At 36.6% G+C, this 24,783-nt stretch overlaps 1 protein-coding gene across 7 annotated transcripts in view; it reads left to right on the forward strand.

Moving 5' to 3' along the window:
* Positions 1-24,783, forward strand: part of CENPE (centromere protein E) — an 86,068-nt gene that overhangs the window by 41,897 nt on the left and 19,388 nt on the right. For 3 of the 7 annotated variants that reach the window (XM_061419499.1, XM_061419505.1, XM_061419501.1), the window contains 16 exons: positions 4,390-4,593; positions 6,551-6,709; positions 8,485-8,775; positions 8,900-9,058; positions 12,166-12,450; positions 12,601-12,759; positions 12,964-13,245; positions 13,675-13,962; positions 14,963-15,121; positions 15,302-15,583; positions 16,601-16,759; positions 17,834-18,124; positions 18,739-18,897; positions 19,302-19,592; positions 21,399-21,503; positions 23,402-23,620. In XM_061419499.1, coding sequence (XP_061275483.1) covers positions 4,390-4,593; positions 6,551-6,709; positions 8,485-8,775; positions 8,900-9,058; positions 12,166-12,450; positions 12,601-12,759; positions 12,964-13,245; positions 13,675-13,962; positions 14,963-15,121; positions 15,302-15,583; positions 16,601-16,759; positions 17,834-18,124; positions 18,739-18,897; positions 19,302-19,592; positions 21,399-21,503; positions 23,402-23,620 — 3,492 coding nt within the window. The remainder of the gene's footprint in view (positions 1-4,389; positions 4,594-6,550; positions 6,710-8,484; positions 8,776-8,899; positions 9,059-12,165; positions 12,451-12,600; positions 12,760-12,963; positions 13,246-13,674; positions 13,963-14,962; positions 15,122-15,301; positions 15,584-16,600; positions 16,760-17,833; positions 18,125-18,738; positions 18,898-19,301; positions 19,593-21,398; positions 21,504-23,401; positions 23,621-24,783) is intronic. The other 4 variants (XM_061419500.1, XM_061419502.1, XM_061419503.1 and 1 more) reach the window with 4 other exon arrangements.

Consider the following 24,783-nt stretch of genomic DNA (forward strand, 5'->3'; position numbering starts at 1 on the left):
GATGGTTTGTCCTTATCCACTCTAGAGAACAAATAAACTACTAAAAATACTAATTTGAAGTTTACATAATAGTATGGGAAAATGCATATGATCTACATGAAAAAGAAAAGCTACAATGAATCCTATATATGTAAATTAATTATGATTGCTATGTTTTTAAAAAGTTAACGGAAAACACTGGGATGAAATATTCCAGAATTCTAATAGTGGTTGTGTTGGTGATGATGATGATATTTTTTCTCTTTATTTTTCAGATTTCTTTCTAACATTAATTATAGATCTTTATAAAAACCTTTTAAGACATATGTGACCAGTATGGAGTTGAATATTTATTAGACTAGTATAAAGGTATATCAGATCAGATCAGTCGCTCAGTTGTGTCCGACTCTTTGCGACCCCGTGAATAACAGCACGCCAGGCCTCCCTATCCATCACCAACTCCTGGAGTTCACTCAGACTCACGTCCATCGAGTCAGTGATGCCATCCAGCCATCTCATCCTCTGTCATCCCCTTCTCCTCCTGCCCCCAATCCCTCCCAGCATCAGAGTCTTTTCCAATGAGTCAACTCCAATTTCATGCCAACAATTGTGATGTTAGTCTTAGTCTTCTTTTACCAGGGACTTCACATTTTAAGTTACATTTGGTTAAGACTTATTATGGATAAATGAATTTATATAACGTGCTTTTCTTAAGCAGTAATTGAAAATTATATATTGAGAAAAGATGAATTATACTGTTATAATGTGAGATATATTTCTACCAAAATTACTTTTCCCTCTACATGTATACTTACAATGGTGCACTACTTCTGAAAAGTATGCACTACTTCTGAAAATGAAAGGTGGGAATATTCTTATTGGGAATAGGGAATGATTTCCAGCTTTTAAGGAAAGAAATAAAATGATAGAGCCCAAAGTAGCTTACTTTTTCAGAAAATCTGGTTAACCCATCATACATAAAGATAATTGTTATATCTATAGCTGTTTCAGTTCAGTTCAGTTCAGTTGCTCAGACATGTCCGACTCTTTGCGACCCCATGATGCATAATGCCAGGCCTCCCTGTCCATCACCAACCCCAGAGTTTACTCACTCATGTCTGTCAAGTTGGTGATGCCATCCAGCCATCTCATCCCCTGTCATCCCCTTCTCCTCCTGCCCCCAATCCCTCCCAGCATCAGAGTCATTACCAGTGAGTCAGCTCTTCGCATGAGGTGGCCAAAGTATTGGAGTTTCAGCTTTAGCATCAGTCCTTCCAATGAACACCCAGGACTGTTCTCCTTAGAATGGACCGGTTGGATCTCCTTGCAGTCCAAGGGACTCTCAAGAGTCTTCTCCAACACCATAGTTCAAAAGCATCAATTCTTCAGCACTCAGCTTTCTTCACAGTCCAACTCTCACATCCATTCATGACTACTGGAAAAACCATAGCCTTGACTAGATGGACCTTTGTTGGCAAAGTTATGTCTCTGCTTTTGAATACGCTATCTAGGTTGGTCATAACTTTCCTTCCAAGGCGCAAGCGTCTTTTAATTTCATGGCTGCAATCACCATCTGCAATGATTTTGGAGCCCAAAAAATAAAGTCTGACACTGTTTCCACTGTTTCCCCATCTATTTGCCCTGAAGTGATGGGACCAGAAGCCATGATCTTCATTTTCTGAATGTTGAGCTTTAAGCCAACTTTTTCACTCTCCTCTTTCACTTTCATCAAGAGGCTTTTTAGTTCCTCTTCAGTTTCTGCCATAAGGGTGGTGTCATCTGCATATCTGAGATTACTGATATTTCTCCCTGCAATCTTGATTCCAGATTGTGCTTCTTCCAGCCCAGCGTTTCTCATGATGTACTCTGCATATAAGTTAAATAAGCAGGGTGACAATATACAGCCTTGACGTACTCCTTTTCCTATTTGGAACCAGTCTGTTGTTCCATGTCCAGTTCTAACTGTTGCTTCCTGACCTGCATATAGGTTTCTCAAGAGGCAGGTCAGGTGGTCTGGTATTCCCATCTCTTTCAGAATTTTCCACAGTTTATTGTGATCCACACAGTCAAAGGCTTTGGCATAGTCAATAAAGCAGAAATAGATGTTTTTCTGGAACTCTCTTGCTTTTTCCATGATCCAGTGGATGTTGGCAATTTGATCTCTGGTTTCTCTGCCTTTTCTAAAACCAGCTTGAACATCTGGAAGTTCACGGTTCACGTATTGCTGAAGCCTGGCTTGGAGAATTTTGAGCATTACTTTACTAGTGTGTGAGATGAGTGCAATTGTGCGGTAGTTTGAGCATTCTTTGGCATTGCCTTTCTTTGGGATTGGAATGAAAACTGACCTTTTCCAGTCCTGTGGCCACTGCTGAGTTTTCCAAATTTGCTGGCATATTGAGTGCAGCACTTTCACAGCATCATCTTTCAGGATTTGAAATAGCTCAACTGGAATTCCATCACCTCTACTAGCTTTGTTTGTAGTGATGCTTTCTAAGGCCCACTTGACTTCACATTCCAGGATGTCTGGCTCTAGGTCAGTGATCACACCATCATGATTATCTGGATCGTGAAGATCTTTTTTGTACAGGTCTCCTGTGTATTCTTGCCACCTCTTCCTAATATCTTCTGCTTCTGTTAGGTCCATACCATTTCTGTCCTTTATTGAGCCCATCTTTGCATGAAATGTCCCCTTGGTATCTCTAATTTTCTTGAAGAGATCTCTAGTCTTTCCCATTCTGTTGTTTTCCTCTATTTCTTTGCATTGATTGCTGACGAAGGCTTTCTTATCTCTCTTTGCTGTTCTTTGGAATTCTGCATTCAGATGCTTATATCTTTCCTTACCTCCTTAGCTTTTCGCTTCTCTTCTTTTCACAGCTATTTGTAAGGCCTCCCTAGACAGCCATTTTGCTTTTTTGCATTCCTTTTCCATGGGGATGGTCTTGATCCCTGTCTCCTGTACAGTGTCACAAACCTCCATCCATAGTTCATCAGGCACTCTATCTATCAGATCTAGTCCCTTAAATCTATTTCTCACTTCCACTGTATAATCATAAGGGATTTGATTTAGATCATACCTGAATGGTCTAGTGGTTTTCCCTAATTTCTTCAATTTAAGTCTGAATTTGGCAATAAGGAGTTCATGGTCTGAGCCACAGTCAGCTCCTGGTCTTGTTTTTGCTGACTGTATAGAGCTTCTCCATCTTTGGCTGCAAAGAATATAATCAATCTGATTTCTGTGTTGACCATCTGGTGATGTCCATGTATAGAGTCTTCTCTTGTGTTGTTGGAAGAGGGTGTTTGTTATGACCAGTGCATTTTCTTGGCAAAACTCTATTAGCCTTTGCCCTGCTTCATTCCATATTCCAACACCAAATTTGCCTGTTACTCCAGTTGTTTCTTGACTTCCTACTTTTGCATTCCAGTCCCCTATAATGAAAAGGACATCTTTTTTGGGTATTATTTCTAAAAGGTCTTATAGGTCTTCATAGAACCGTTCATCTTCAGCTTCTTCAGTATTACTGGTCGGGACATAGACTTGGATTACTGTGATATTGAATGATTTGCCTTGGAAACGAACAGAGATCATTCTGTCGTTTTTGAGATTGCATCCAAGTACTGCATTTTGGACTCTTTTGTTGACCATGATGGCTACTCCATTTCTTCTGAGGGATTCCTGCCCGCAGTAGTAGATATAATGGTCATCTGAGTTAAATTCACCCATTCCAGTCCATTTTAGTTTGCTGATTCCTAGAATGTCGACGTTCACTCTTGCCATCTCCTGTTTGACCACTTCCAATTTGCCTTGATTCATGGACCTAACATTCCAGGTTCCTATGCAATATTGCTCTTTACAGCATCAGACCTTGCTTCTATCACCAGTCACATCCACAGCTGGGTATTGTTTTTACTTTGACTGCATCCCTTCATTCTTTCTGGAGTTATTTTTCCACTGATCTCCAGTAGCATTTTGGGCACCTACTAACTTGGGGAGTTCCTCTTTCAGTATCCTATCATTTTGCCTTTTCATACTGTTCATGGGGTTCTCAAGGCAAGAATACTGAAGTGGTTTGCCATTCCCTTCTCCAGTGGACCACATTCTATCAGCTGTTTAGGTAGTTCTTATTAGTGATCAGGCACAAGAGCACACACTGGAGCCAGAGCATTGGGTTCAAAACCTGGTTATTCATCTCTGAGTGACCTTGGGCAAGTGACCTATCCTCTCTGGGATTATTTCCTCATCTGTCAAATGGAGATAATAATAGTACCTACCTCATAAAGTTATAGTGAAGATTAAGTATGTCAATATATGAAAATATTGCCTGATATATAAGTAATATGTGTTGGCTGTTTTTATTATTATTATTAAAAGTATTGTTAACTAAGAAACTCTTCACTGTATTTATATTTTAGATGGTTGGCATAGATAAAAGCCAAAATTTGGAAACCACAAAAACCCAAGCTGTGATCACAGATGCTGAGGATAATGAGCTAACTGAGCAACAGAGAAAGATATTTTCTTTGATACAGGAGAAAAATGAACTGCAACAAATGTTAGAGAGTATTACAGCAGAAAAGGAACAACTGAAGACTGACCTAAGAGAAAACATTGAAATGGTAGGATTAAGCACTGTATACTTTGCAGTACGTTTTCATCCTTGTGTATTTTAGACTTTTACAGTTTTATTGAGGTATATCTTACATGCCATGTGATAAATGTAACAGATGCAAGTATACGGTCTGATGACTTTTGACAAATATCTCTACTGTGGACTTTCAGTTTTCATCAGGACGTGGAACATCACCCCAGAATGTTCCCTTGACCCCTGATCTGCTCAATCCCAATCTTAGTCTCTGCCCCATGTAGTCACCATCTTTATGGTTTTTACCTTAATCACGTTGTCTCTTGTAGAAATTCATACAAATAGAATCACACGGCATACACTCTTTTGTGTCTTCTTTCTGGGTGTGCGTGCTAAGTTGCTCCAGTCGTGTCCAACTCTTTGCAACCTATGGGCCATAGCCTACCAGGCTCCTCTGTCTGTGGGATTCTCCAGGCGTGAATCCTGGAGTGAGTTCCCCTGCCCTCCTCCAGGGAATCTTCCCGACCCAGGGATTGAACCCTTGTTTCTTATGTCTCCTGCATTAGCAGGCAGGTTCTTTATCACTAACGCCACCTGGGAACCCCATGTTTTCTTTCTAGTCTCCTGCTTATTGCTGGGTAGCATTCCATTGTTGGAAAGGCTACAATTTGTTTAGACTTTCTCCTGCTGGTGGAAATTTAGATTCTCTTCACTATTTGGCTATTTTGAATAACGATGCTGTAAACATTCATAAACAAATATTTTTATGGAGATTTTTTTTTTTATGTCTCTAGGATAAATATCTAAATGGAATAGCTGGATCATAGGGAGATATATATTTAACTTGCTGAAAATTTACTAGATTGACTTCCAAAGTAGTTGTGCCATTTTATATTTCTGTCAGCAAATTAAAAGAATTCTGGTGACCCCACATCCTCACCAACACTTCACAGTATTGTTGTGTTTAATGGTAACCATTCTGTTGGGCGTGTGCTTCATAGTTTTCATGGCCTTTCCCTAATGACTATAAAGATATTGGGCATCTTTTCATGCTTACTAGCATGAGATTGCTTATTGGCCATTGTTTATCTTTTTGTAAATTATTTGCTGTGTCTGTGATATGTAATACTTTTCAGTCTACAGATCTTTTCCATATTTTCTTAAATTTGTTCCTAAATGTTTCTCTTTTATATATGCTGTTGCAGTTTTTTTACTTCATTTTTAATTGTTTATTGTTAATGTTTGCCAATATTTGCAAACCTACTTTAGTATTTTTTTCTAAATTTAGAGACAATATAATGTACCTAGAATGAAATTAATACTTTGAGAAGTTTGCTATAGATCAGAGTAGCACCTGACCTTCTGTGTGGTTTTCTGTGTTTCTTGGGATTGTCTTTTGGTTAGAATTATTGACTGTAAGTAACAATACAGACAAAAGTCATATTCATTTATCAGTCTCTGGCTTGAGATGCTTTTGTGACTTAAGAATGTTAAGTATTCTTAAGAATACTTAAGAATGTTACTGTTTAAGCTTAATAACTTGAATTAGTCCATCTCATGCTACTAAGCAGTGCTGCCATTTTGAGCTTGCTATTAAGCAATGTGTAAAATCAAAGCCATTCCAGCATATGAAAAGACCATAACCATATATAGATATATAGATAAGTGTCTCATATTATCTGTTGTCAACAAAAGCTTAAAAGTGTCTTTTGGCTTAGGGGTAGAAAATGAGCAAATCTCTCATGATAAAATACTAAACCCAGTTCTAATTCTCATGATAGGATTGTAAGGTGAGCAATGAAGAAACAGTACTTAAAAAATCAGATTCTTGGCATTTATATGATTAAAGACTCACTTTTTATATTAATCTTTTCCAATATACTTTGTCATGATCTCTTCATTTTTTGGCTAAAGTAAATTCTGTTTTTTACCTGATTTCTTAAATGTAAGTTAGTACTATTTTGATCTCAACTTTTTAAAAAAAATTCTAGACCATTGAAAACCAGGAAGAATTAAGATTTCTTGGAAACGAACTTAAAAAACAACAGGATATTGTTGCACAAGAAAAGAACCATACCATTAAGAAAGAAGAAGAGCTTTCTAGGACCTGTGAAAAACTATCAGAAGTTCAAGAAAAGCTAAAGGAAAAGGTGACTTTTTAAAGTTATCTTCCTGGTCATTTTTCCTGACTAAAATTTGTACTTTCCAGCAAACCTAAATTGAAATAACCTCTCAGATGAACAGATCTTAATGGACAATATTTTGGACAGTTTCAACTCCTACTGAGATGTTAACCAACATCCTTTGTGACGATTATATTATTCTGGAGGCTTTAGATGGGGGAAGGCCTTCATTTTTCTAAACAAGTCATTTGATATATTCATTCATCAAGTGTTTATTGAGCACTGCTGTAGCCAGGCACTCTTCTGGGCTCTTGAGATACATTGGTCAACAAAACAAAGATTCTGCCCTTGTAGGGATGCATTAGTCATGCTCTGAAATGTGAGATTCATCTCTACAGTCAGCCCTCTGTATCTGCAGGTTCTGCATCCATGGATTCAACTAGCCACAGATCAGAAATATTCAGAGGAAAAATACAGAAAGTTCCAAAAACTGAAACCCAGAATTGCCACACTTGGGCAACTATTTACGTAGCATTTATATTGTATTCAGTACCATATGTAATCTAGAGATGAGTTAAAGTATATGAGAGGATGTGTTTAGGTTATATACAAATAGTTATCATTTTATAAAAGGGACTTGAGCGTTCATGGATTTTGATAACTGCAGAGGTCCTGGAACTACTCTTCCGTGGGTAACAAGGGATGACTGTATTATCACTTAGATATTGTCAATAAGATGCTATTGTAAAATTTGTAGAAAAGTCTAAGACTCTCGTAATAATTATATTCCCCGAGTAATTCTAAAATGTACCCACTGAGATCTTTCTGTATATTCTAGAAGCAGTATCACATTCATTACAGATAATGTATAGTGATTTCCATTGTGCTTCTGTATATTTTTTCCTAATATGGATTCTCTTAATTCTCATCCCTTTTACTATAACCTAATTGAATATGTTAAAACCTAATTTCTATTTCATATTCCTCCTAAAGGAGGGAAATCATTGAGCTTATGTAAAAGTTAATGCTTCTTTGTTTGTTTGGGCCACTTCATATGGCCCTCACTAGAAATGGAAGTAAATTATTCAAGTTCTTAAGAGACGTGGCATTATAGTTATTTGGCACAGTGATGTCTGCATATTTAATTAATCTCTTTTGTTCTTTAGTTTTTCTCATTTTCACATTCTTCCTTGATTAACCTAGTGGCACTATATTAGTTTCCTAGGGCTTTTGTATCAAATTACCATAAACTTGATGGCTTAAAACAACAAGAATTTATTCTTTCACAGTTCTGCATCTTAGAAGTTCACAATCACAGTGTTGGCGGGACCAGGCTCCCTCCGAAGGCTCTAGGGAAGAATCCTTTAATTCCTCTTCCTGTCCTTGACTCCTAGCTGACGCTGGTGTTTCTTGGCTTATAGCTACATCTCTCCAGTCTCTGCCTCCATTTTCTCTGTGTGTCCTCCTGTCTCTTATAAGGACAAGATTTAGGATTTAGGGCCGACCTTAATCTAGGAGGATTCCTTCTCTGTCCTTAACTGATCACATCCACAGAAACCCTGTTTTCAAAGAAGATCAGGTACTCGGGGTCTGGGTAGACTTGAATTTGGTGTGGGATGCTATTTGACCCACTAGACATTGTACCTAGAAGGCTATTTTACTTTTAATGCCCCTTGTCTGCTTATTTTGGAGTAGTCGGCAAGGCTGTGATCATGATTATTTCAGTTTGCAAAGTAGATTTTACATAAGAATTTTAAGAGAGTATAGACAAAATAGTAATTATAAAAACTGTATTTCTTAAGAGCCAACAACTGCAAGAAAAACAGCAGCAACTGCTTAGTGCACGAGAAGAGATGAGCGAGATGCAGAAAAAGATGAATGAAATGGAAAACTTAAAGAATGAACTAAAGAACCAAGAATTAACATTGGAACGTATAAAAATTGAGAAGATAGAGTTAGCTCAGAAACTTCATGAAAATTGTGAGGAAATGAAATTCATAACCAAAGAAAGAAATGATCTAAAGAAATTACAGGAGTCATCTGAAGTAGAGAGAAATAAGCTTAAAGAACACATAAGAGAGATTGAAGCTACAGTAAGTCACGGCCTTTTCTTTCATCTATTAAATGTTTCTTTAAAGACTGAGTCGATTGGAAAGGGGGAGGCAGTGGTGGATGATGTTCTTCCAATTATTCTTTAAATTTCACTTCCTAATAAAGGGTCTAGAAACAAAAGAAGAACTGCAGATGGCCCACCTGCATCTACAGGAACACCAAGAGACTATCGAAGAACTCAGAAGAACCATTTCTGAGAAGACAGCTCAGACAGTAAATATTCAGAAGAACTTAGAAAAATCCGGAACTGAACTGCAAGAAAAGGTTTGTCCTTCCTTCTTTCCATCCTTTCTTTTTCTTTCCCTTTTCTTTCTCCTTTGAAGGAAAGATAGGTAGTGATTGGGTTATAATTAATTCATTTATTGAGTAATATTTGTTGAGTTTTTAATGTATCAGGTACAGTCCTGGATTATAGAAATAAAGTGGGAACAAGGTGGACAGATCCTCTGCAGTCATAGAACTTATTTTGTAGTGGAAAGAGATTATCAACAAATAAGCAATCAAATGAATAGGATAATTTACGATAATAACAAATGCTATGGAGAGAATGAAACATACACTAGACCAACCTATGTTAAAAGCCTGTTGTGTGCTCAGTATTGAGACTGTGGATATGAATAAGACATTGCTCTTTTTCCCCAATATGAGCATATAAAAAACATTCTCAATTCCAATTTGATAAATGCAGAAATATGACAGTAACATTAGTGATCATGGAAAGAGGAAATCAATCTTTACACATAAAAAATTTGTTAAGTAGCATTAAAATTAATCTGAGAATGGGGCCATTCATTTATTGGGATATAATCTGCTCAGCTCTGAATTTTCTCCGGTTGTATTTGAGAACTAATATAGAAATGAATCAGTGAAATGGAACTAGTGTAGCAATGAATCAGAACTAGTATAGAAATGAATCCAGAATCACTGCAGATGGTGACTGCAGCCATGAAATTAAAAGATGCTTACTGCTTGGAAGAAAAGCTATGACCAACCTAGACAGCATAATAAAAAGCAGAGACATTACATTGCCAACAAAGGTCCATCTAGTCAAAGCTATGGTTTTTCCAGTAGCCATTTATGGATATGAGAGTTGAACTATAAAGAAAGCTGAGCACTGAAGAATTGATGCTTTTAAACTGTGGTGTTGGAGAAGACTCTTAAGAGTCCCTTGGACTACAAGGAGATCTAACCAGTCCATCCTAAAGGAAATCAGTCCTGAATATTCTTTGGGAGGACTGATGCTGAAGCTGAAACTCCAATACTTTGGCCACCTGATACAAAGAAGTGACTCATTTGAAAAGACCCTGATGCTGGGAAAGATTGAAGGCAGGAAGAGAAGGGAACGACAGAGGATGAGATGGTTGGATGGCATCACCAACTCATGGACATGAGTTTGGGCAAGCTCCAGGAGTTGGTGATGGACAGGGAGGCCTGGCATGCTACAATCCATGGGGTTGCAAAGAGTTGGATGTGACTGAGCAACTGAATTGAACTGATAGAAATTAAGCATGCAGCTGATTGGATTAATAATTTATTGGTAAAGTGTACTTTGGGTATAAACTGGAGAAGAAAGAAAATTATGACAGAATATGACTAGCAGTCATGAATAGTTTGAGTAGGAATCAAGGGAAAGTGAGTAAATAGGAGATTGTGGTCCGTGGTAGGCCATGAAGGTTTAAAATCACTTCCGTTGCTATGGAGAATATCCTCGTCTTTTCCCTTTAAAAATTATGACAACAATGTCTAGATAGTACCCTTAGTATTATATGAATATGGCAAGATCCCAGTGCTTCATGAGGAACGGGAGCTACTTCCTAATGTGAAAGAAATCACTGCTACTCAGGAAGCAATAGATGAACCAGAGCTGTTGAAAGAACAATCCAAACCAAAGATTCAACAACACTAGCAAGAATAGACATGGAAAGTCTCAGGATGGCTGCAAAACTTCAAGAAAGTCACAAGGAAATAAAATCTCTCACTAAGGAAACAGAGAATATTAAAATGACAATAGAAGCACTTTAGATTGAATGTGACCAACTGAAGAGATGAGAGAAACTTTGGCTAAAGTATGTCTCATCCTTTCCTCCCATTAATAAGTGTTTTATATTTTATAAGTGAGAAAGAGAGCATTCATAGTTATAATATTCCTACCAGTTTTCTTTAAGTGTCTCTTAATTACGAAGTGATTGGAAATAGAACAACTAAAAACTGCTCATAAATACTAAGAAACTATGGATAATGAAGGAAAATGTTTCAGGGAAGAGACTTGTTTTCTTAAGTATTGAAAATGATTTAGAAAAAGCAGTGTTAAATTACAGGAAACGATAAAGTCAAAAACACTGTTTTCTTTCTGTGTTTAAACTTATTTCTCCAGCATCCCATAGGCATTACCATTTCCCTCACCGATCCAGTCAGAAATCTGAGAATCAACCCTACTACTATCCCTTCCTCCCCACTCCCTCTATAATCCAAGAATCAAAACCTTGTCAATTTTAAGGCATGTGCCTATGTGTGAAATCCTCCCACTCTTCTCCATATTCTGTCATAATTTTCTTCTCCAGTTTACATCCAAAGTACACTTTGCCAATACCCTAATCCAAGCCAGGATTATTTCTCTCTGGCTTTCCTGCAATAGCCTCCTAACTGGTCTCTCCATTCATTTCATACTTCTGTAATTCATTCCCCATTCTGTGCCAAGGTGATGTTTCTCCTTAAAACTTTTTAATAGCTTATTATTGCTCTTGAAATACAGACTAGTGTCTGTATTTCACATGATCCTGGATCCCAGACCTTGCTGGTTTCTACCCCTGTTTCATCTACTCTTCCTCCTGTTCATTGTGCTCAGGCAACTCTATAGTCTATTGCTCTTCCACATCTCACAGCTTTCAAATGGTCTGGTCTTCCTTCCTGTAGTATTTCCATACTCCTCTTTGCCTAACAACTGCTCTCAGCCTTTAGATCTCAACTGAAGCTTTCCATCCCCCAAGAAGCCCTTCCTAATCACTCAGAATAGATTAGGTTTGCCACTGGTACCCTGAAATAACCCACCACCTCTGTTTGGTTAAGATTTGATATAATATGTATTTTTCCTTCTAAAATGTGTAAGTCTCAAAAAGGCCGATCATGTAAAGTCTCATTTACCATTTCATCTCCAACTTCTAATATTATAGGATACTGACAACACAGTGAATATTCAATAAACGTGTTAAATATCTGAATAATGGAAGAGTGGGTGAGAGGAAATATTGTTCTGGAAATGAGCCGTTAAATCCCTGATTTAATTGTTTTAGAAAGCATCCTTGTTTCTTTTCCCCAAAAATGAAATAAAGTATCTCTGGGTATCAACTGTATCATTTTATGATTCTCTTTAGATCCAAACATCTCAAGACAAACAAGAACAGTCCTTCGATATGAAAGAAAAGGACAGTGAGACTAAGAAATTAATGAATGAGATGGAGCAATTGAAGGAGCCATTCAAAGACGCAGCACTACTAAAGCTAGAAATGGAAAAGCTCGAATTGTCTGAAAAACTTCAAGAAAGTCATGATGAAGTGAAAGCTGTAGCTAAGGAGAGAGCTGACCTTCAGAGGCTACAGGAATTTCTTCAATCTGAAAAGAGCCAACTCCAAGAAAACTTAAGAGAAATGACAGCTAAAGTATGTGTCATTCATTTTCATGTGTGTGTGTGTTAATATTCTGTAAGCAAATATCTTGGTAAAAACTAAACCTTTGGGGAAAAGGAATTCGTCACCATGTAATGATTATAATGTTTTCAAATTTTCTTGCAATTTCCTTTAATAATAAAGCAACTAGAAACTGAAGAGAAACTTAAAGTTGCTCACTGTCACCTAAAAGAACAAGAGGAAATTATCGATAAACTGAGAGTGGATCTATCAAAGAGAGAAACTGAAATATCACATATTCAACAGGAATTAGAAACCGCAAATGATAAATTACAGAAAAAGGTAAAATGGGAGTAAAGGAACAGGGGAAGCAAATTTAAGGGAAGTAGGTAACTAGATTACAAAGACTACTGTTTACTTACTAAATTGTTTTAGAAAGCATCCTAAATTTTTTTCCTTAAAAAAATATATATATACATATACATATATAAGCACATTTTTATGTGTGTTTGTGTGCAAGTATATTTTTGGCTTTTTCTTTTTTAGACTCAAGAGCTTTATGAGAAACAGTTTATTACTATCAAAGAAATCAGTGAGACTCAGGAAAAAATGAGTGAACTGGAACAGTTAAAGGAACACCTCAAAGCCAAAGACTCATCACTACAAAGAAAAGAAAGTGAGAGGCTCAAGTTGACTGAAAAACTTCAAGGAAGTCAAGAAGAATTAAAAACCATAATTAAGGAAGGAGATGAACTGGAAAGGGTACAGGAGGCCCTTCAAAAGGAAACAGACCAACTCAAAGAAAACACTAAAGAAATTGTAGCTGATGTAGGTTTCCCTCTTTTGATGTTTTTTGGTTATAAAAGTAGTGTTAAGGTGATAATGATGATGTTCACTATTAAGTTAGATTAATTTTCCTCGAATCATAAAGGAACAGAAAATCAAAGCAGAACTAAAAGTTACTTATATCCTTCTGAAGGAGTACCAGGAAACCATTAATGCATGGAATAGTTCAGAGAAGACAGATCAGGGAACAAATATCCAGAGAGGTTTAGGGAATTCAGATACTGACAGGCAAACGTAGGTCTCATATTGTTTAGAAAATGACATCCTATTATTGTGTTCTTCATATCCCTTAAGGAAGAAAATAATACATACATTAAACTAAAATATAAAGATGATTGGCATAATTTTAGAAACAGTTGTTTTTCCTAATATTTTCTGCCTATGTCCTAACTTGCTTTATAATTTTCACAGATTCAAGAACTTCAGGAAGAAGAACATCAACTTCTTGAGATGAAAGATGTCAGTGAGACTTGGGAAAAAATATGTGAAATGGAAAACTTGAAGAAGCAACTTGAGGCCCAAAAGTCAACTCTAGAAAATACAGAATGGGAGAACATCAAGTTAACTCAGAGACTCAATGAAAATATTGCAGAAATAAGATCTGTTACAAAAGAAAGAGATGACCTTAGGAATATGGAGGAGACTCTCAAAGTAGAGATAGACCAGCTCAAGGAAAACCTAAGGGAAACAATGAGTAGAGTGAGTTACCATCTTTCACCCAACTTGTAAATGTGAAATCGTGTCCTAAAAGAACTGTGATTGATAGAGTTGGTGGAGATGTAAAAATGGTCCAACCGTTGGGGAAAACTGGAGGGATGGATATGTGGTGGTGGTGGTTGTTCAGTCTGACTCCTTGCGACCCCATGGACTGCAACATGCCAGGCTTCCCTGTCCTTCACTGTCTCCCGGAGCTTGTTCAAACTCATGTCCATTGAGTTGATAATGCCATCTTACCATCTCATCCTCTATCATTCCCTTCTCCTGCCTTCTATCTTGCCCAGCATCGGGGTCTTTTCCAGTGAGTTGGCTCTTCAAATCACATGGCCAAAGTATTGGAGCTTCAGCTTCAGCATCAGTCCTTTCAGTGAATATTCAGGGTTGATTTCCTTTAGGATTGACTAATCTTGATCTCCTTGCTGTCTGAGGGACTCTCAAGAGTTTTCTCCAACACCACAGTTCAAAAGCATCAATTCTTCTGCATTCAGCCTTCTTTATGGTCCAATTCTCATATCCATACATGACTACTGGAAAAAACATAGCTGTGACTATACAGACTGTTGTTTGCAGTAACCCCCAAAATCCAGTTATTGCTGTTTATCTGCACACATTAGCATACTTGTGCAAAGATGTTTATAGACAGATATTCATTGCAGCAAGTTGCAATAACAAAATTAAGCAACCCCCCTCACCAGTAGGGAAATCCTCACTGTCCATTAGACTGGTTGAACAAAAATACAGCACATTCAGACCATGGAATACCAGCACATAGGTAAAAAATGAGATAGAGCTGATTAAAAAGTTTCCGATGGGAAAAAGGAGTATTTAGAATATACTGACATCCAGAAGTTACTTTCAGAGGATGAGAACTGAGAGGCCCAAGGAGGAAGGGGAAATTTTTACTTCTTACCCTATGCCTTTCCTACATATTGTTGAATTGTATTATTCTGAATGTATTATTTTTCTTTCTCTAATAATAAAGGACCTGGAAAGACAAGAGGAACTAAAAATTGCCCAGATGAATCTGAAAGAGCACAAAGAAACTATCGATAAACTCAGAGAAATTGTTTCAGGGAAAACAGATGAAATATCAAATATCCAAATGAATTTAGAAAACACAAATACAGCCTTAAAAGCACAGGTATTTCTTATAATATCTAAGTAACTGAGAGTTTGAATCAGGTCTTTTGTGTTATAAAACAGGGTATGAGTTGTCAAATACTGAAGATAAGTAGAGATTTTCCTATTTAATTTAGAAACTATTTTTTAACTTTCTCTCTGTATCTGTCTATATCCTAACTTACTGTTTGATTATCTCAAGGTCCAAGAACTTCAGGAGAAAGAACATCAACTTCTTAAGGTGAAAAATGATCTCAGGGAAAATATGTATCAAACAGAGCAATTGAAGAAGCAATTAGAGACTCAGAATTCAATCCTGGAAAGCATAGAAACAGAGAAGTTAAGGCTGACTCAGAAACTCCATGAAAATGTTGAAGAAATAAAATCTGTTACTGAGGAAAGAGATGACCTAAGAAGAATGGAGGGAACCCTCAAAATGGAGCGAGATCAACTCAGGGAAAGCCTCAGAGAAACAAAAGCTAAAGTAAGTTACACTCATTCCTCTTGCCAGCAATTTAATATGATGTTTTCCTTATATCAGTGAACCCTTCTTTGAAATGAGTGGTACTTTTGGTGAGAGTTAACAGGATACCACCTTTTAGGCAGGTAATTTGGCATTATTTTTGAAAATTTTAAATTCTGTAACCAGCATTTTCTTTATGGGCTTTACCCTACATGTACATTTGCTCAATTGTTAAGATAAAGAAAAAGTAAATATGTGTGCATGTGTGTGTATTCATAACACAAACATATAAGCATACATACCATAAAGTTGTTCGTTACAGCAATTTGTGATTTAAAAAAAGATAGGAAATAACCTAAATGTGCATCACAAGGAAACTGAATAAATATATGCAATATGTCCCAGGTGTGGAGAAGGAAATGGCAACCCACTCCAGTATTCTTGCTTGAAAAATCCCATGGACAGAGGAGCCTGGTGGGCTACAGTCCATGGGTACAGAGAGTGGGCCACGACTGAGCACATGTCCAGGTAGCACAGTGGGAAAAGAATCCACCTGCCAATGCAGGAGATGCTGGAGATACAGGTTCAATGCCTGAGTTGGGAAGATCCCCTGGAGGAGGAAATGGCAACCCAGTCCAGTATTCTTGCCTGGGAAATCCCATAGACAGAAGACCTGCTGGGCTACAGTCCATGGGATCGCAAAGAGTTGGACACAGCTGAGCGACTGAGTGTGCACATACAGTATACATGCAACCCCTAAAAAACGAAATAGATTTGAATGTTCTAATATGAAAGCCCAAAGTAAACCTTAGGGGGAAAAGCAGGTTGTAGAAGAGCACATGTATAGCATGTTCGCCTCTGAAAAATGTGAGTACATTGTGGGGAGGTGAGGCCAGGGGAAGGGAAAACCTACAGTTTTCTAACAACCTCAAAGATGTGGAGGAAGAAATAAGAAATTTATCATTTTTACTAAGAAAATATTGCTTTCATTATCATAACACTAAGCTATGTTGTTTTTTTTTTTTTTTTCCTATTAAGGATCTGGAAAAACAAGAAGAACTAAGAATAGCTCACTTGCATCTGAAGGAGCGCCAGGAAATTATTGATAAACTCAGAGGGATTGTCTCTGAGAAGGCAGAAGAAATATCAAATATGCAAATGGATTTAGAAAATTCAAATGCTAAATTACAAGAAAAGGTATTGAGGGGGTCATGGGGCTTATATGTTCGAATACCCGATATATTCCTAGAATAAAAAGTAATACCTAAAATCCTTAAGGGATATAAAACACTTCAGCCACATTAGAAAGCAACTTGGTAGTTTTTACTAACCCTGAACCATATACCTGCTTGTGGCCCAGAATTTTCTCTCCTTGGGTATGTACCTAAGGAAAAAGAATGCATTCTTCCACATAAAGACATACAGGAGTGCTCACAGTACTGCTGCAATCATAATTGCGAAGAACTGAAAGCAACCCATATGCCTATCAACAGGAGAATCAATATTTACATTGTGATGCTTAAGTTTAAAAGTAGGCAAACGAGCTTATGTTTGCCACAGGGTAAGAGTGAGGGGAAAGGATAGTTAGGGAGTTTAGGATAGACTTGTGCACACTGCTATATTTTATTTTATTTTATTTTTATTTATTTTAATTGAAGGTTAATTACTTTACAATATTTTATTGGTTTTGCCATACATCAACATGAATCCGCCACAGGTATACACTGCTGTATTTTAAATGGATAACCAATAAGTTCTTATTGTATAGCACAGGGAACTCTGCTCAGTGTTATGTGGCAGCCTGGACGGGAGGGGAGTTTCGAGGAGCATGGATACATGTTTATGTGTGGCTGAGTCCCTTTGCTGTCTACCTGAAACTGTCAGAACATTGTTAATCAGTTTTACTCCAATATAAAATATTTAAAAGACAACAAATAAAATTTTTTAAAAAGCAGACAAACTGATCTGGGATGAAAAAGGTCAAAATAGTGATTTGTTCTAGGAAGAGCACACAGGTAAAGTAAGTGTTCTATATTTTGATCTGAGTTTTAGTTATATAGCTGTCTGCATATGTTGAGTATAGCTGAGCTGTATACATGTAAGATTATATGTAGTCATGAATATTATATCACAAAAGACACTAAATCCTGTATGAAATTATACAGCACATTAATGAGTAAAATGGGATAACTATTGTCTTAATCAGTTTAGAAACTATTCTTAATCCTTCCCTAAAAAATTTCCAATTAATCCTAACATGATTATCTTAAGGTCCAAGAACTGAAAGCAAATGAACAGAGACTTTTTAAGTTAAAAGAAGAAATTAGTGAGACCAAGAAAAAAATGTGTGACATTGAGCAACTGAAGAACGAATTTAAGTGCCAGAGTTTAACTATGAATAAAATAGAAATGGAGAACTTAAACTTGGCTCAGAAGCTTCATGAAAACCTTGAAGAAATGAAATCTGTAATGAAAGAAAGAGATAACCTAAGGGGACTGGAAGAGACCCTCAAACTGGAGAGAGACCTACTCAAGGCCGACCTGCAAGGAAGCACAGCTAGAGTGAGTTGTCCTCCTCCTTCCTGCCAAATACCTGTTTTTATTCTAAGAAGTTTGAAAATAATTGATGCTATTCATGAAAATTTAAATGTTATAACCTTTCAGGGAGACAGTTTGACAATAGTATTTTAAAAATCTATCAACAGAGACATTTGCTACAGCAGTTTCACTTGTAGGAATTGATCCTACCAGTATATCCACATATACGGGCAGAAATACAACCACATTCACTGCAGCACCATATGTGATGAACAAAATCGGAAACAATCCAAGTGTCTGTCAGTAAGGCGCTGGATAAGTGGGGTTCGTCTGTACAGTGGAAAACTAAGCAGAAGAATAGGACACTCTTTACATGATACTGACTTAGAAAAATATCCAGATGGTACGAAATGTGGAAAATAAGTGGCTGAGTTGAGCATGTTACAGGACTGGGATGGGTGGGGCTAGGGTCAGGGCCTTAGACTGTATGTCCTTCTGAACTATTCTAATTTGGCAGTGGCATGTTGGTTATTTCTAACTATGAATATGTATTTTTTAAGATTTGGTTTAGCTAGTTCATTGTTAAGAAAAGGTAATCTGCCTTAGGTCATATTTCTCAATTTCTTCTGATAACAAAGGAACTGGAAACACAAGAACAACTAAAAATTGCTCATATCCGTTTGAAAGAACACCAAGAAACTATTGATAAATTGAGAGAGAGAATTTCAGAAAAGACGTTTCAGGTTTCAAATATTCAAAAGGATTTAAATAAATCAAAAGATGAATTACAGAAAAAGGTATGTGTTGTTTTGTTCTTTGAGGGAACATGTGCATGCTAAGTCACTTCAGTCGTGTCCAGCTTTTTGCGACCCCATGGACTGTAGCCTGTCCACGGGATTCCCAGGCAAGAATACTGGAGTGGGTTGCCATTCCCTTCTCCAGGGGGTCTTCCTAATACAGGGATTGGACCCTGTGTCTCTATGTCTCCAGCGTTGGCAGGCGCATTCCTTACCACTAGCACCACCTGGGAAGCCCCTAACTCTGGGGGAATAACTGTCCAAAATTATTTATGAAATGAGAAAGAACATAGATACAGATATGTCAATATAAATATATACGTATGTATACCATAAATAGACTCTATTTTACTTTCTTTAAGGAATTCTGTTTGTATTCTAACTTGTTTTATAATTATGTCAAGATACAAGAACTTCAGAGAAAAGAGCTTCAACTTCTTAAAATGAAAGAAGATGTCAGTAAAACTCATAAAAAAGTGAATGAAATGAAACAATTGAAGCAGCAGTTTGAGGCCCAAAGTTTATCTATGCAAAGTGTGGAAATGGATAATTTGCATTTGACTAAGAAACTTTATGAAAGCCTTGAAGAAATAAGAATTGTAGCTAAAGAAAGAGATGAGCTGAGACAGATAAAAGAGTCTCTCAAAATGGAAAGGGACCAATGCAGAGAAAAATTAAGAGACCTGATAGCTAGAGTGAGTTCAGAATCATTCCCTATCTAGTAACTATGAGAATCAAGCTTTTTTTGGAAAGCGTGACAATATTTTGTTGTATATTTATGTCTGCAAACAGTAAAAGATAATGAAGGAAACTTAACTATAGTTTTCACACAAATAGAAAATGCAGTTTTAAAAAGAAGCCAAAATATTATTCAGGAAATACCACATTTTTTGTTGTTAAGAATTTTTTAAAATAGAAGTATACTATATATACAGTATTATATGTTGTAATATACAGTATAGTGATCCACAATTTTTAAAGAGTATACTCCATTTATAGTTACTGTAGAATATTATCTGTTCTCCATACTGCACAGTATTTCTGGGTAGCTAATTTTATACGTAATAGTTTGTACTTCTTAATCCCTTAGCCTGGTATTGTCCCTTTCCCCTTCTCTCTCCCCTCTGGTAACCACTAGTTTGTTCTCTATATTTGTGAGTTTGCTTCTTTTTTGTTAAATTCATTAGTTTGTTATATTTTTTAGATTCCACATGTAAGTGATATCATACAATATTTGTCTTTATCAGGCTTATTTTACTTGGCATAATACCCTCCAAGTCCATCCATGTTTTTTGCAAATGGCAAATTGTAGTTCCTTTTTTGTGACTGAGTAATATTCCATTGTGTACGTGTTCCACATCTTCATCTATTCATCTGTTGATAGATATCTGGGTTGCTTCAGCATCTTGGCTATTGTAAATAGTGCTGCTGTGAACATTGGGGTACATGTATCTTTTCAAATTAGTGTTTTTGTTTTGCAGAAAATACGTTTTTAATTCTCTAGTTTAAAAAAAAAAAAACAAAAAATGTTAAATAAAGCAGACTATTTCCTTCACTGTAGTTTTTTAAAGGATTTCTAAGCCAAGAAATCGCATTATTCTCAGTGGAGAAATATTTGAAGGATTATAAAAGATTAAATATTTGAAGGATTTATAAAAGATTAAATATCTCATTTCTGTGCTTCTGCCTGGTAGAGTTTTAAACATAGGCTCTTGTTAGTGAGTTTTGAAGGAAAAAAGACAAGTATAAATAAGGAAGTTCTTGTAATATGTATTTATAAATATTCACATATGTTAAAGAACCTGAGTCACTCTATAAAATTCAGATGAATAAGAAATTGTATAAAATCTATAAAAAATCTTTTTTATTCTCATATTTCATTTTCATGTTCATCATTATCTTCTAGTAAAGAAATAGTGGAAAGTAATATCATTTGTAATCTCAGTAGAAATATCAGACACTTGGAAATCATCTTTAGTGGGCCCTAACTAAATTTATAAAGAGACGAAATGTATTCAATAAATATTTATTGAACAATATTTTATTTTGCACTTTTAATCAGAAATACAAAATATAAACAGGGTATGAATTTTCTGTTCCAAGGTTCTGGAAAGAATATATCAGTAGGACTTAGAGCACCATAAGTAATATACTTGGTTTTGCTTGCATATCGAGTTGGCAGCAGTGATTCTAAGGCAGAAATTTGGAAGAGTAGGAACCAGGAAATATATCTAAAATCCAATTTTCAACTATAAGTAGTAAAGGAACAGTTCCTATCTTCCAAAATTATGTGGTTTTGCCACTTTTAGCGATGACTTGAGGTCACTCAAGACTTACTGATACCGTTATTTATTTTCTGAGTATTTTTAAGACTACTTTAAGTTAGATGTGTTATGTTTAATTCTATTATAGAAAAGATATTAAAATGTAATCAAAGTATATGATTAGACATATGTGAATATAGTTACAGCTGAAGTCTTGCTGATTTCTTTCTATCAAAGCAGGATCAACAGAACCACCAAGAGGTAAAATATGAAAAAAGGTTACTATGTGATGGAAACCAACACCTGATAGGAAGCCTGAGAGAAAAGTGCTGTAGGATAAAAGTAAGTGTTCTCCTGTTAAAGTTACAAATGAATATTTGTACGCTTCCAGAAGTCTAATGTGGATTGAATAGATAATGCTCAACACTTTTCTAAACTTTATAATCTAGCACTAGTATGTACATGTATACATAGATACACGCATACACCACACGCACAAAACAGAGGAGTTTGTGATCATCAGGCTTCACTGGAAAGGTGGTATTTGAGCAAATGCCTGAAAGAGGTAAAGGATCAAGCCACACAGGCCTGTATCCAGGGAAAGAGCAGTGTAAGCGGAGGGAACAGCAGGTACAAAGGTTGCTTGGTGGGTTCCAAGGTCTTCAGGAAGGAGGACAGCCAGTTAGAAGTGAGGTCTGGAGTTAATGAGGAAGAGGCAGACTGTGGGGCTTCAAGCGGACTGCGGGCTTACTCTGATTAAGATGGAGATCTCTTGAGAGATACATAATCTGACTTAGATTTTAAAGAAATGGCTCTGTTAGGTTGAAAATGAGTGGAAGCGGGAGGACAATTGAAAAACTAATTCCAGTAATCCAGGCAAAGGTGATAGTGGCTCAGCCCAAAGAGGTAGCAGTGGAAGTGCTGAGAAAGTGTTGGATTCTGAATATATACTAAGGGTAAAGCCAACAGGACTCTTGTCACCCCTGTTAAATGCAGTCCCTAAAAACTGTTTGTGTTGCTTATGGCTGTATCTCTTAGCACAGTTCCCGACAGAAATCAGCATTGAGAATGCCTTTTTTAAAAGTACAATGAATGGCATATAGTGCTGCTCCATGCCATAATATGATTCATTCTAAGACTAAAGGCAGCATCCCCCCTGCAACACCCACAGATTAATGAACATCTATCTAGCTTTTCCTTAAATTATTAAAAAAAAAAATTCATTGTGGTCAGCAGCCCCTTCCATAATTTAACACCCTGAACATGTTATTTATTACATGATTGTAGCAACTTGATGTTCCTCCACCTGTACTCTCACCAAGGGCTCAGCTGCCTGGACTTTCATCATTTGTATTTATGGGCCCAGACTCATTGTCTTCCATATGCAGGCACTGTACTTACCTCATGAGATAGGTTTCATTGTTCCATTTATAAACAAACTGAGGCTCAGAGGAAGTTTAGTGGTTGCCCAAGTTCACATAGCTAATAAATTAGTAGAATAAGGATTTGAAATCAAGTCTGACAAAGTGTAAAACTTGGGCATAGAAGCATTTTTACAAATATAATTTTTACTTCCTTTAAAATAATATCTAGTATTTTGTAGATTGCATATATTCTGGTATCATTTAATATTTGATCCCCTAGAAAACTCTGTGGCAGTTATTGTAATCTCATTTTATAGTGGTGAAAATGGCTCAGTGTTTCCCCAGTCAGCGAGTGGCAGAGCTGGAATCTAAACTCAAATTCTGATAAAAGGTTAGAAAACTTAGACTCTAGGCAAATAATAGAAATGTGTGAAGAAGCTCCACCAAATTGACAAATAATTAGTTTGATTCTTGGTCACGTATCTGCTCACTCATACTGCCCACTGTAAATATAAAACAGCATTCAGACTTGAGCTACAATACATACTAGATTGAATTCACTCAAATTTCCCTTCAGACTTTATATAAACAAATGCTCCTTCAAATCATGGATGTTCAAAAGACCAAAAGAAAATGCATCAAATGATAACAATGATTGTTTCTGATTTTCTTTGTTATATTTGTTTAATTTTTAAAAAATTTCCACAGTAATTTTTATAATCCAAAATCAATAATAAGTTTCCTTTTGTTTTTTAAACACAAACATCATAATTTATTTTCCTCCTACAAGAAGTAGTAAATCTTTTTGTTGCAGTTCTAGGGCTGGGACTATTTCTTGTTAAATTAGTACATTGAATAAATTCTAATTTTCTTTAGGAGCTTCTTAAGAGATACTCAGAGATGGATAATCACTATGAATGTTTAAATAGATTGTCTCTTGACTTGAAGAAAGAAATTGAAACCCAAAAAGAGCTTTCAATTAGAGTAAAAGCAAACCTCTCACTTCCATGTCCACAAACCAAACAAATCCAGAAACTTCTCACTGCAAACCAGAGGTGTTCCATGGAATTTCATAGAGTCGTGATGAAACTTCAGGTACCATCTTTTTAAGTAATATCTTTGTAAATACTGCTGTAAATTTCTATTACTAACGTGTGTAAGTCCTACCTTGAAAGTTGGCCTGTCGTGCTGCAGTCCATGGGGTTGCAAAGAGTCAGACACAGCTTAGCAATAAACTTTTACTTTTTTCACTTTTTGAGAGTTAGCATATTCACTATTAAATTGAAGATTGCATGGGTCTAAGAACAGTGTGTGCAAGACCCTCAGTGCACCTAGGACCTGTTTATTCAACAAAACCTGAGCTTTGCCTGTGGACCTAGACACTGTCCAGGTATTTAGGAGACAGATGTGAATAGCATCTCAAGAACCTCATAGTGAGTGAAGCAGACATATAAACAGGTAATAAGCATTGTTATAGAAGTATATTTAGATTGTATGACATACCAGATAAAAAGTTAGAGAAGATAAGACTGTAGTGGAAGACAGGCTTAAGCGATCAAGCTTGGAGTTCATTTTGTAGATGAGGCAGAGCCATTGGATAGTTATTTTAAGGAGCTGGCAGTGGCATGATCAGGTTATTATTTTAGATACTTCCCTATAGACAAAGAGGAAATGAGTTTGTGGCCAGAAACAGTTGCACTGGGTCCAGATAAGCTGTAACAAGTGACACTCCTACTAGGGAAGGATTCTTGGGATGGAGGGGACAAACCTGTGACAGCTCGAGATAGTAGTCCATGTGATTGATGGTCGAGGTAAGGGAGAGGAGTTTAAAATGAGAATCAAGGTTCAGATTTAGCCAGGTTTGTAGACAGTGTTACCATTAACAAATAAAGAGGGGAAAGAGATTAGGTGTTCAGTTTGACATGTTTTGAGGTAGAAATACCTGTGACAGAGTGTTTAAGAAGAGAGACCAAGTAAACATTCAGTTGAGAGTCTGAGACTTGTCAGGAGAAATGTCAGGACTAAAGCTAAAGATTTGGGATTCATATAGATGATACATTGCACAACATCTGTGAGTAACATCACCCAGATTCTTCAAGAGACAGTAGCAGAAAAGAGCAGCTTATGGGTTCAAGGTTAGAAAAAGTCAAAGTGACGGAAGAGAACCAAGCAAAAATGCTATCACTGAAGTCAGTGAAAGAGTCTGCCAAAGATGAAGTGGGCAAGAGGGCAGATGTGTCAGCCGGCATAAGGACTGA

Source organism: Bos javanicus, chromosome 6 (genome assembly GCF_032452875.1).
Source record: "Bos javanicus breed banteng chromosome 6, ARS-OSU_banteng_1.0, whole genome shotgun sequence".
In the NCBI taxonomy this organism is placed as follows: Eukaryota; Metazoa; Chordata; class Mammalia; order Artiodactyla; family Bovidae; genus Bos; species Bos javanicus.